The 12,047-nt window shown below is 34.4% G+C and overlaps 2 protein-coding genes across 3 annotated transcripts; one reads left to right on the top strand and one right to left on the bottom strand.

Annotated features, from left to right (window-relative positions):
* The first annotated feature begins 270 nt into the window (after positions 1 to 270).
* Positions 271 to 3,547, top strand: LOC142526928 (floral homeotic protein GLOBOSA-like). Its single transcript, XM_075631595.1, has 7 exons — positions 271 to 601; positions 761 to 827; positions 1,820 to 1,881; positions 1,968 to 2,067; positions 2,412 to 2,441; positions 2,664 to 2,708; positions 3,147 to 3,547. Exons 1-7 carry the CDS (start codon positions 414 to 416, stop codon positions 3,303 to 3,305), a joined length of 651 nt encoding a protein of 216 aa, XP_075487710.1. The 5' UTR covers positions 271 to 413; the 3' UTR covers positions 3,306 to 3,547.
* Positions 3,548 to 6,933: 3,386 nt separating this feature from the next.
* On the bottom strand, positions 6,934 to 10,723 carry LOC142528039 (uncharacterized). 2 transcript variants are annotated; one of them, XM_075633079.1, is made up of 10 exons: positions 10,543 to 10,723; positions 9,798 to 9,883; positions 9,563 to 9,677; positions 8,752 to 8,788; positions 8,571 to 8,640; positions 8,356 to 8,460; positions 7,891 to 8,041; positions 7,711 to 7,793; positions 7,433 to 7,526; positions 6,934 to 7,332 (listed from the first exon to the last, which is right to left on the bottom strand). In XM_075633079.1, the coding sequence occupies exons 2-10, from the start codon at positions 9,820 to 9,822 to the stop codon at positions 7,251 to 7,253; spliced, it is 762 nt and encodes a 253-aa protein (XP_075489194.1). In that variant the 5' UTR covers positions 9,823 to 9,883; positions 10,543 to 10,723; the 3' UTR covers positions 6,934 to 7,250. The 2 variants fall into 2 exon arrangements, with proteins under 2 accessions (XP_075489194.1, XP_075489195.1); XM_075633080.1 differs by lacking the exon at positions 10,543 to 10,723 and adding an exon at positions 10,203 to 10,324 and having other exon boundaries at positions 9,794 to 9,883.
* Between the last annotated feature and the right edge of the window lie 1,324 nt (positions 10,724 to 12,047).

The raw sequence follows: 12,047 nt of genomic DNA, 5'->3' as shown, positions 1-12,047 counted from the left end.
CCTAGCTATTGATCTACAATATTCCGAAATCAAGTTGAATGTGATCTTTCTGCAACAAAAGATTAAAAGACACTAATTTTATTACAAAAGAGCCAAGAAACCAAAGGATAATTAGATGATGCAACCTCGGATCAAACTTAATTGTAACAGAATCAAAAATTTCATACACAAGATTTATTAAGTGAGTTGGCTTGGCAATATCAATATATACCTTATTTGTCTGAGCCTTGTAAAGTTTCTCATCTCCCAACCCTTGTAAGGAAAATGCCATTAAGCCAACCCCCCCCACCCCCGGCACCCACTAATGTTTTGGCCCAACTCTTTTCATCGATTCACAGCCATTCATTTGGTTATTAATAGTTTTTCAGGACAGTTTGCCTCTGCTACGATTTTTTGTTGAAGATAGAAAAACTATGGGAAGAGGCAAGATTGAGATCAAGAGGATCGAGAACTCGAGCAACAGACAGGTTACTTACTCGAAAAGGAGAAATGGGCTCATGAAGAAGGCCAAGGAGATTAGTGTTCTTTGCGATGCTCAGGTTTCTGTGATAATTCTTGCTAATTCTGGCAAGATGCATGAGTTTTGCAGCCCTTCGACAACGTATGTTTTTAGTTCGTTCATTAATGGTTTTCTCCGAAAATCAAGAAATGAATAAATAGCTAGCTCGTGTGTGTTTTTAGGTTCCAATTTGTTTTGTTTTCTTTTTCTTTGGGATCCGAGGAAATTGTGATTAGGGTTTTCTTGATTCTTGATTTGAAGGTTTGTTGACATGTTGGATCAGTATCATAAGCTCTCTGGGAAAAGGCTTTGGGATGCTAAACATGAGGTAATTAATTATATTATATAAGAAAAAAAACCTAGGAAGTAAAGTTTTTTTTGCTGAAATTAATGTAAAATTCCTCAAAACGTTGAATTTGTTGAAAGATGAATTACAAGTAGTTGTTAGGAGATTTGCTTGTTCTAGATCTGGACTTGTTCTCTTTTATAATTTCTGATCTCATTTTCAACTCATGTTTTGGTAGTATTTTGACCATGAAACACGAGAATGAACTGCCTGAAATGTTACATCTGTTGACAGATCTGGTAAGAAAAATGGCAAATCTTTATGTTGCAAGATTAAGGAAACAACCTACGGATGTCACTTCAGTTTCCTAGCACATTAAAGGAAATTTAATGTTTTGAAAATGCCCTAATATATAGATCTTGTATATATAACATTTGAGCTCCCTCTTTTGTGCAAACGAGCTATTTGATGATCCAACTTCTTTTTGCCCTCTGGTTCTAAGGTTGAAATAGTAAAAATTAAGAAGGGAACTTCAACATTTTTATAACTAGTTAACTTATGGCTAGCGATTTGAAAGTAGATCACCCTAGGCATTTTAGTAGAACTAGGGATTTATTCAAAATTGTCGCGACGCAAAAAATTACATATGAGGAGAAAAACTACTTATAATTATAAAGAAGTAAATAGATACACTACTTCTGTGAAAACCAGACATTGCTAAAACCTCTGTCGAAAAAAATATGTTAACTCTTATATTTTCAAATCTTGTACACACGCACCCTTGTCGTATATGTTTTTGGGGTACCTGTGCTTTAGATTTTAAACACATGCTTAATAGATCTATTTTTTCATTGAATTAAGGATTTATTTAACTTATTTTTGGAACCAACAAACTTGTTTTTTACTACTTATGTGGTTAGTATTAATTAATTTGACGAGTTGATTTAAGCTATCTTATGATGGATTTCACATGAATTTACTCGCATTTGAGTTTGACAATTGTTTATTTGAAATAAATGCATATATATACACAGCAATTGGACAATGAAATCACCAGAATCAAGAAGGAGAATGACAGCATGCAGATTGAACTCAGGTTCAAGAATCTCATAATTAATTTTTCTCTCTTAATCGATCATAATTCATATTTATCCTCAACTTATAAATTAATTTTTTTGATAGGCATCTGAAAGGAGAAGATGTCACAAGTTTGAACTACAGAGAACTGATGGTGTTGGAGGATGCCCTTGAAAATGGGACTTCTGCTCTCAAAATCAAACAGGTAATAAATAAACTTAAATTTTACATATGTTTCTTTTTATTTCATCGACCTACAAATTAATTAGTCATTTTAATACAATTATTGGATGAGGAATAATTGTTGAGTAGTAAATATTACTATTATGTATAGTTTAAAAGATTTAAACTGCAAAATTTCATCTACGTACGATGATTTTTAGTAAATTAATAAGTGATCGATATCGTAATAACTTATTAAAAATCAATTCTTCTTTATTAATATAATGGTGTCTAGCTATTTTCTTAATCATTAGATTTTAGTTCCTTGCTTCATGTTCTTCATAATTATTAAGAATCTGAATTTTTTTTTTATTTTGATTGTGACAGATGGAATTTGTGCGGATGATGAGGAAACATGTACAAATACTCATGGCATTGTCCAGTTTTCGATATTTTTCCTCTTACGTTATTATTCAAGTGTCATTTATCTTCTATTCATTTTGATCTTTAGCACAATAATCATGAATTTCTATAAATCAAATTTAAAAAATTGAATTTTTTTATGAAATATACTTACTACTTTTGTGCTTATTTAATTATTATTCTTCAATGATTTGTTTTTTTCTTCGAATGGTTCAGACAGAAATGATGGAGGACGAGAATCAGAGTCTCCAATTTAAGTTGGTATGTTAGTTCTTTCCAATATCACTTCCATTCAAATTTTTTCTACCAAATTAATGTTTCTCCTCGTATTGAGGTATCATGATATTTTTTTTTTAATTATAGTTTAGGATTTAACTAATCGGGATAATTACAGTTAAGTTTTATTGCCAAGACTATACGAAAATATAAAATACGAGAAAATTGCAATCTTCGTAATTTCATGTATCTTTCAATTTTTGACAATTTTATTCATTTTTCCAATTGAATACTGATATAACATTATACATGTCAGTGTCACGTCTGAAAAAAATACTAAAATGAAATTTGGCAACATAGAGAAAATAACACACAATAAGCAAATATACAATACCAAAATTTCAATTTTCCCGTAAAACATAGATAATTTGATAATAGGATTGATTATCCATATATATAATTTTGAATGTTCATGTATAACAGGGCCAACTCCAATTGAACCCTATGGATGAACAACATGTGATGGAGAACCACGGTGTGTACGATCATCATCAACAAGCTCATGTTCCCGACTACGAAGCTCACATGCCTTTCTCCTTTCGCGTGCAACCGATGCAGCCGAACTTACAAGAACGCTTTTAGAAAGCCGATCCAACGGCTAACGATGGCGATATCTGAACTTTCATAAAAAAAAAATTTCGAAAAAACGTGTATTGATGTTTCCAGTGTGGATGGAATGGATGCTGAACTTTGAATATTTGAAGATGTTTCAATTCAATAATAATATAGTATTGTTGTTGTTAATGTTATTATTATATATTTTAGAATTTGATGTTTAGGATTTGAAGTTTATTTTAATACTATGAAAAATAGTTTTGTTTTTATATTTTTGGGTTTTTATCTTTTAAGTTTTCAAAATTTAGTTTTTATAAACCAATTTTTAATTTACAGCTATTTTGGTCTAAGTACCACTGGAAAATGCACATGAAACACGAGAAAATGGTGACGTGATATAAAAAATTACTAACTTGTCATATCTCACGATAGTAATTGTACCAAAATAATAAAAAATTAAACGTTAGGGTGTCAAAATTAAAATTTGAAAATTTAATTGTCCAAAACTCAAAATTAAATATATTAATGAACTAAAAAAATCATTTTTTTCTTACTACAACAAGTCGGGTCGGGTCCAATAAATAAAGAACTTAATAACTCTGGGCTTGGTCCAATGACAAAACGTGGGAGGATCCATATACAAATTCGTAGCACGAAACTCAAATGGCGTACAATTTCCCGTGACTTGTTTTCCACCAATATTTTTATTTTTTTATTAGTGATTAATATAGACATTTTTCTTAACTAGATAAATAAAATATTTCTATAATTTTTTAAAAAAGAAAATATTTCCATATTTTATAAATTATATAAATAAAGCATTCACGCTTTATTTACAATTAATTTAATATATTAAAAACACTGTTATTTATTATTTTAGCATTAAAAAGAAAAAAAAAAGGAAGAAGAAAAACTTGCATGGACTCTATATGCTAAGGGAGGTAGCGTGATCTTACATGTTTTTTTCCCTGGATCTCAGTATTCGCCTAAGTTTAGTAAAACTAGCAACCTGTCTCCCGCACGGCCTTTCAATGTGTTGCCGCATGCACAGAGAATTTTCTGGTTCAATCCTTTCGCCATCGACTAATATCACCGCGAGTCAATCCCAATTGCCAGAGGACTCCTCTTAACAAGGTGTATAGCGGATTTGTTCTTTGTTGAATATCTTTTGACTGTCTTCATTCAAGATATAATTTGGGATGATGTTAATGTAAAGCAGGACAAATTTTACTGAACCGTCGTGGGCAACCATATCTGCACAGGATGAAGGTTGTAACAAGAGTCACACCTTTTAAACTTCGCTTTTCTTTTTTAAGAACTTTCTGTAATACATATTTGTAATTTGTTACCTTCCAGTTACTGCAAGTGCTTTGCTGTTGGTTTATATTGTTCGGAAACTTGTTCTTGCCAAGGTTGCCTCAACGTAAATGAATGTGATGATGAAGTTCTTGAGGCACGAGAACTAATTGAATCTCGCAATGCATTTGCACCTAAAATGGTCCAGCATAGCATTGAGCCATCTGCAGTTTATAATCATGCTGCATATTTGTGATATACTGATTGAATGATTAAGATATATTCAGGAAGATGGAATCCTTTTGTCACCATCTTCTGCAAATCACATAACAGGATGCAATTGCAACAAGTCGACGTGTCTCAAAATGCTAGGTAATGTTATTACTCATCAATTATAGTTTTTCGTACAGTGAAAAATGCTAGGTCCTGCAAGATTCATGGATGCATTATGTTGTGTTGTCTTTCTTCTTTGGTTTTGTCTACATTTATTTTGTTATATATTTGTTTATAGTCTAGAGGGACAAGGGGATTTCAACTGTAAATTAATTACTTCCAAATGTTGATGGCGAAGAAGTTTGTTTTTGCTTCTTTTCTTTTTTTTTGAAAAGTCTGAAGTGGGATGTTCGGATGGATGCCGTTGTGAAGGGTGTCAAAATGTCTATGGCCAAAAGGGAGGTATGCTTCGTGCTAAGATCTTATTGTGACAAAAAAAAATCAGTATCATTTACAGTTGACATTATTTGGCTAACTAATGCCTTTGGCTGATGTAACTGGTGCCTTCACTTGTGCTGGCACTTAAGGGACCGAAGAATGATTATCTGAGGTTCTACAAAATCAAAAATAAATTTTGGAAGCAAATTTAATATTAGTGAAATGGTGATATAATTAAGCTTTATCGAAATCAAACTCTCCATTTTTTCATTAACCCCCAAAAATAATTTACCAACCTTGCCAGAATTGATCTTGATGTTCTCTGTTTCTCCCAGAGAAAGGCATTATGAAGGACCCCTTGAGTGGAGAAGAGAATAACCAAAGAACAGACTCCTCTTTTGATAGCTTTGATACTGCGGCACCTACAAAGGATAGTCATAATACTTATCTTGGCACTGATCAGAATTTGACTCCGCTGTCACCTCCATTTTTCAAAGTAAGATATATTTTCTTCCAGTATTACAATAGCGATTGCCATTTCCTTGTTTCTACAACTTGAGTTACTCCCTGATACCCCCCCCCCCCCCCCCCCTTTTTTTTTTTCTTTTTTGCGTTACATAGCAAAGAAGGTCGTCTTACGAAGAGTACCTCACGTCGCCTGACCCTAGTCTCCGCTTAGAAAACAATGACTGTGTCCCAGAAACCGCCAAGAAAATTCTTAATCGACTTTCGTCTAATCAGGAACTTGAACTCGGTAATGCAGAACCAAAGGACGAATTTGAATTATCGGTACCATGTCAGAAATCTGAGGAAACGTTCTGGAGTACCTAACTATATAGAATGGACAAATAGCTCAGCACTTCTATTTCCCTCTGGAAGTAGTCATTATTCTCGTGAGAGTTCTCCAAATTGGCATGGTTCGCAAATCTCCTCAGTGCCTGATTGTAAAGGGACTGAACTTGATTAGTGGTTGTTTAGGTGTGCCAGATACATAACATCTTGAAAGATAACCATCCAGAGACACTTGAGTACCCTCCCATATCTCTCAATAACGTAAAGTAAGCTCCCAAAACAAGAAACGAGTGTCTCCTCCTCATGACCTAGTTCAAGAATTTGGTTCAAACTCACCAGTAGGCTTACTAAATCAGTTTTCGCATCCCCGGTTCAGCAATTGAAAGATCCTCAAGATCGAGGTGGCAACAAATGAGCAACACGATTTCAAGGTAAATCTTGACACTCGAGCTCAAAATAGAAACATATAATCTTGTTTAGTCTATAAAAAGTGTTCATTGATTATTGGCAGCAATCTTGAGCTCGCATGATCTGTTGCAACAGGTCTGAAAAGCTCATACTTCGCACTATACGCTGACAATAATAACAAGCCAAATGGTCCGAAGAATCCTACTTTTTCCAAACGTTTTCAAGAATGATAGTTTTTAGCTGCTTTTTAAAGTTTTTAAGTTCTGGAAGACAATATAGCAGAAGATCAATCTAGTAGTACCAAATATTTGAAATAACCTTCTTACATTCGAGTTTGATCAATATTTAAAAGGACGTCGTGTTCTTTTGTAAGAATAACCGAGTCTCACGACCTTAATCTTTAAAAGTCTACTGCCCCTCACCAATAAAAAACAAATAATTAGTTGATCACATTTTCTTTTTTCAAAAAGGTAAAATTAACTTGACAAAATGACAATATACATATAAAAAAAGCGAACAAAAATTGCATTCCAACATAAAAATCATCCACTTTGACTGGATGATTGTTAATTGTTATTACTCAAAACCCCATTTGGTGTGTTCTAAATTTAGTCCAAAAGCCTCAGAATACATCAAGATATTGATGGAATACACTGTTTATTCCAAACAAACAGCAAAAAGATATTATAATGTAGCCTCGTACTATGTTATTTGTATGCCATATACTCATCCAATCTCTGCTAAAATTCCTGCTTCTTATCCTCATTATATTTCAACCTTATTTCTTCCCATGTATACCCAAAGTTGCTTCCCAAAATCTCGAAACTATGACCCTTGAAGCCCCAATGTTACGGTTAACCAGCGACAAACTTCATCCATCTCTTCAGGAATTGTGTAATGCCCAAGCCTGAGTTGATATGAGGAACAAGAAAACAAAAATAAATAAAAATCGAAGTATTTGCATCATGGAAATGAGCTGTCGGCAAAGTTTCCGAATATATGGTTACCCCTCGTATGTTTTAAACGTAAGATTTTGAAATCCAGCCGAATTTAAGGTACAAGCTGATTTTTCTCCGTGTTTATAAGCCACAACATCGTCCCCTGAAACACAAAAATAACCAAGAAACAGAATAGCTGTTATACGTTAAACAGACGAATTTTAACTTGAGAATTCAATACGAATCTTGTTTTCCGCTGAACCACGTTGCATTGTTGATCTATGTTAGACTAGAAGTTAGATGAAAGCAGCATCTACGATTGTAGGAGCACATGAAGATGTATTTACCAGTGCCATGACAAAGCAAAATGGGCAGTGATGCCGCACGCCTAATAGTTTCATTCGATGTTTCCATCCAGTTCCTCAGTGTCCTGGAGAACAATAAGTAGCTAAGTGCAGCAGCAACGAAAAAAATGACATTCTTTTGCAGTGTAAATGAATTGGGAGCATAAGGGATAAATTTCCTACCTTGAACATGGAAGCCAGCCACTGAGACAGACAATCGAGCTCAGGTTAATCAAGTATGGGTGCCTGTTTCCGTATTGCCGAAAAACGTGGCATGTGGCTGAGTAAAGTGCAGTTGCAGCACCCATGCTAAAGCCTCCAACACCTATCTTGACTACAGAAAATTATCAAGATGAGATATATCAAGAAACGATATACATTAGGACAAAAACTTAAGATTCCTTGACCTGTGAATTATATAGCAGAAAGGCAAAATAAAAACTAAAATCGAGGCTTTGGCCTTGTTAAGCACACTCTAATTTAAAAAACCATAAAGAAAACCGCAAAAGACATAATTTTAACACAGGAATTATATTTTTCTTCTCTCACTTTCGACCATTAGACGAAACTACAAAATCTTGTGCTGATACATCCATTGATAGTAATTTTTTTTAAGCGTGAATAAAATGCATTAAACCACAAACTTACTATCAGCAGGCTCGGTCAACAAGAGATTCGCAACATGTGCTGCTGATGCGTCCAATCCTGGTATATCATCAAGGACATCAGCCGAGATATCTTGTGCATCAAACCCTGGAAAAGACAAGTTCGTTCTCTGGCACTATTAGCACTCGAAGCACAATACCAATATTTGAGTTTATAAAGATAAACAAAATCGTGAGTTACACAAGTAAATATCTTACAAGCAGTGCTAGGAAATCCCCCAAATAGAGACACTGGACGCGTAGGCGCGGTCGGACATATCCACTTTATCTGCATGGAGTTAGTTATAAAACAAGATCATGAATTTATTAACCATATGCAAGTTAGACGAAGCAGTTTCCCAGAGCTACCAAGTGAGTGAAAATCCATATTAGTCCTCACATTTGGAAGGGGAAGACTTTCCAGAAGCTGTGACCAGCTGCAGAAAGATAACGGGAGTGAACATAACTTGGTAAAATATAGCCATTTGGCATCATATGATAACCTTTATAATCAAACCGAAAAGTTGTAATAGGTTTCTCGTTAAGCTCACATGACTAAACATAATTAAAACAAGATTCAGTTGTCTATATAGATTTGGGACCACATTTGCAAGAAGATGCCATTGAAAACGATAAAGCAACTATATGTTGTCGAGGTCATGGCCCCATAATAATTGAAAATAAAATTCCCTAACACATGTATAACACCTGAATTTAATCAAGTTTCTTCACTACATATTATTATTCTTAAGGCCGTCACTATCGGGGAAGTGGTCCCAGCTCTAGATCTTCCAAATTACTTCATGCAGTTGAAATCAACTCGATTATATTAAGAATGCAATAAAGGACAAGTAGAAGGCATCATTTTGAAGCATCCAACCATTTGTCCTAATGAGAATATACTAGAACACAAGACAAAAAATTGGCATTCTTTCACCTACACACACGTCACATGCCAGATTGATGTTAGTCAATGTATATAAGGTATCTGGTAAAGTTGAAATAAGTATTCTTGCCATAGTCATGTCCAAGAAATAGTAGTTGAGCACGCATTCAATGATTTCGCACTCGTAAATTACAAGTATTTGTGACAATGAACTTTCTTTGAATAAAATGAATTTGCTTGTCGCTTATTTCAACTATATACAGAGTCCATGGAACCAAAATAATGTGAAAATGTTTTCTTGTTGACAGCTAAACAGGTTTCATACCTTGAGCCTTTATCACCAAGGCCATGTAGCCAAACTATTGTAGCTTGATGTTGTCCTTTTGGCCTGACAACATGAGTCCTTCCAAATTCATACGCCATTCTAGATGTTTGGCTACCTAAAACATTCAAGAAACAAAATTTAAAACATAGCACCCATATCCGTTTAAATGACAGAACACTTAACATATTTACATCTCGTATGATATTTGAACAAAGGAAATGAGAGACTAACAGACCCCCAGCAGAGCCTTTGAAGCTCATATTTCTTCTTTTTCAAATGTGAACGTCCAAGAATTCGAGTATAAGTTGTTAAAAACAGCTCCTGCAATGAATGAGAAATTTTAGAAAAAAATAGATACTTATTTTTGCTCATTTCAAGGGTGAAAATGGAATACAAAATAAAATATCAACAGGCTAGTTTTAGCATCCGCCGGTGAACGATATAAAAATCAAAAGGAGATAAGAATCCATGAGAACGAAACACGAACATGGGCCAAAGAAGCAAGAAAACAGCGGAACAACATTAATAAAAAGTTGTGATCTTCATGACCACATCAAGAAACATGAAAATTCAATAAATGACGCCTGAGCCAGCCACAGAATACTTATTGGTTATGCAATGCACATTCAAGAATCAATACCAGGGGTCACAATGGGAAAGATTAGAACTTGCCACCATTCAACCAAGAATATAACAAGAAAACAAACCCTTTTAACAAAAAGAAAAAGAAATGCATACAACAAGTGTACATTCACACCTTCACACCAAGTAAGAAGAGATGTTTCTCACTTTCCAGTGGACAAGGTTCTAAAGAATCAAAAACTTTACAAGCACAAACTGTTGTTTAATGAAACACCAGAACACGTGTAGCATGAAAATTGCAGATATATAGCATAAAGATCTGTTTTTTAAATTGAAAAAGGACATAAATTTACAGGTGTGAAAGATGATAAGTGGGGTTTAAGCTTTTCTTTACCAACCTGGACCTGATGAGGTTCTAGATTGAACACAACCAAAAAGGGTGTAGGTTTTTTCTCCCCCCACCTTTATACTGGTCTGTCTATGTAAATCTACAATTCACTTAAATTTTGTTCTTTTACCATTTTTTGTGTTCATATTTTCTGGGTTTTTACCGCTTCGAAGAATCAAAAGTAATCATTTCATTTTGAATGTCATATTAAAAATGTTTTAAATTTTTCTTTTAGTTTTTTGCTTTACCCTTTCCAGTTTCCACACTCGAGCTGCATTGGGTGGCCTTTTGTACTTCGAACACGACCAAACCATCTTTTTAACATCTGATATTCCGAACCCGCTTGCTATTCAAGGTGGTTAAACAATATAAATTATTTTGGAAAACTAAAATTATAATTATCGTGTTTTGTCTCCATTAATATATTAAAAAAAAAAGAGCTCGAATGTAGTAAAGTTCGCTTACGAGAGTCCCACATTATGACCTTTGGCTTAATTAAAAGCCGAAACTCGGATTACTTTTGAAATTGTCCGACCTTTGCCAAACCTCAACCCTAATATTACGCCAGAATCACGGACTCATTAAAAAAAAGGTTTTGAGTTAGAATCAAAATTTGAAGTACTAACACAGACTTTCAAGCTTCAACATCAGTCGGTTCGGATCGTGTACCACATGATTTCAGTTCATGATGCAGGGAAAATAGATGTGAAGTTCTGAACAAGTAATAACATGGACGTCAGATAAAGAGTTATTGTATGAATGGATGTTCGACGAGTCAATTTTTAATCGAATAAATTACTTATTCAAAAAACATTTTTTATCTCGAATTTTGGTGTTGTAATTGGCAAAGTATATATGTAAAGTAGATTTTCAGATTGCTCATATGCTATATTCGAAGTAGGTACTGATCGTTCTTAGCTAAATGAGCATTAATGGTGGAATGGTACGCCCAAGAAGCAAAGCTTTTGACCATAAAATCACAATGAGGCATCTTGGGATTGGGGCCCACGTGCTTCCATCAATTTACTTTCCACCAACTTTGATGTACATGGACAGCTAATCATACAGTAGATAGGGAGCCGTGGATAAATTATTTGAACGATCATGAGTGATGTCAACATGATTCATCGACTAGAGTTAAATTTGTGTCGAGCTTCTAGGCAAGCAAACCGAATGAGTTTCAACTAACTTGGCAAAGTTCAACTTCTCGGGCCTGATGGCTTTTCTGTATTTTCACCTACCATACATTTACCGTACTTGACACCATCAATACCAGTACATTGGCCAAATACACACCAGATCTTATATCGGGTAGCCATGTTGTTAATGTGCCTAGGTATGTATGGATCTGAAATCTAGTTGGAGGGTTTCACATAGTTGGATATTACCTACCTCAAACCAATACCCCCCATCCTTAGAAGAGCAGAAAATGCGCAGCAGGATCCACCAAGTTTCTTAGGGCGAATTTTGTACTCGTATTGCCAATAACTCGTATCGATTGATAACGGTTTGAAT

This window comes from Primulina tabacum, chromosome 15, assembly GCF_025594145.1.
Source record: "Primulina tabacum isolate GXHZ01 chromosome 15, ASM2559414v2, whole genome shotgun sequence".
Lineage (NCBI taxonomy): Eukaryota > Viridiplantae > Streptophyta > Magnoliopsida > Lamiales > Gesneriaceae > Primulina > Primulina tabacum.
Note: the sequence above shows the minus strand (reverse complement) of the source record. Positions and strands in the feature narration are given on the sequence as shown.

What these genes read in the sequence shown, in the direction of transcription:
- LOC142526928 (XM_075631595.1), top strand. Translation starts at nt 414, where the DNA reads ATGGGAAGAGGCAAGATTGAGATCAAGAGGATCGAGAACTCGAGCAAC. An exon ending in TTTTGCAGCCCTTCGACAAC is followed by an intron (nt 602 to 760) that starts GTATGTTTTTAG and finishes CTTGATTTGAAG; the next exon opens with GTTTGTTGACATGTTGGATC. An exon ending in CTGCTCTCAAAATCAAACAG is followed by an intron (nt 2,068 to 2,411) that starts GTAATAAATAAA and finishes TGATTGTGACAG; the next exon opens with ATGGAATTTGTGCGGATGAT.
- LOC142528039 (XM_075633079.1), bottom strand. Translation starts at nt 9,822, where the DNA reads ATGAGCTTCAAAGGCTCTGCTGGGG. An exon ending in GGCTGGCTTCCATGTTCAAG is followed by an intron (nt 7,794 to 7,890) that starts GTAGGAAATTTA and finishes ATTGTTCTCCAG; the next exon opens with GACACTGAGGAACTGGATGG. An exon ending in TTTGCTTTGTCATGGCACTG is followed by an intron (nt 7,527 to 7,710) that starts GTAAATACATCT and finishes TTTGTGTTTCAG; the next exon opens with GGGACGATGTTGTGGCTTAT.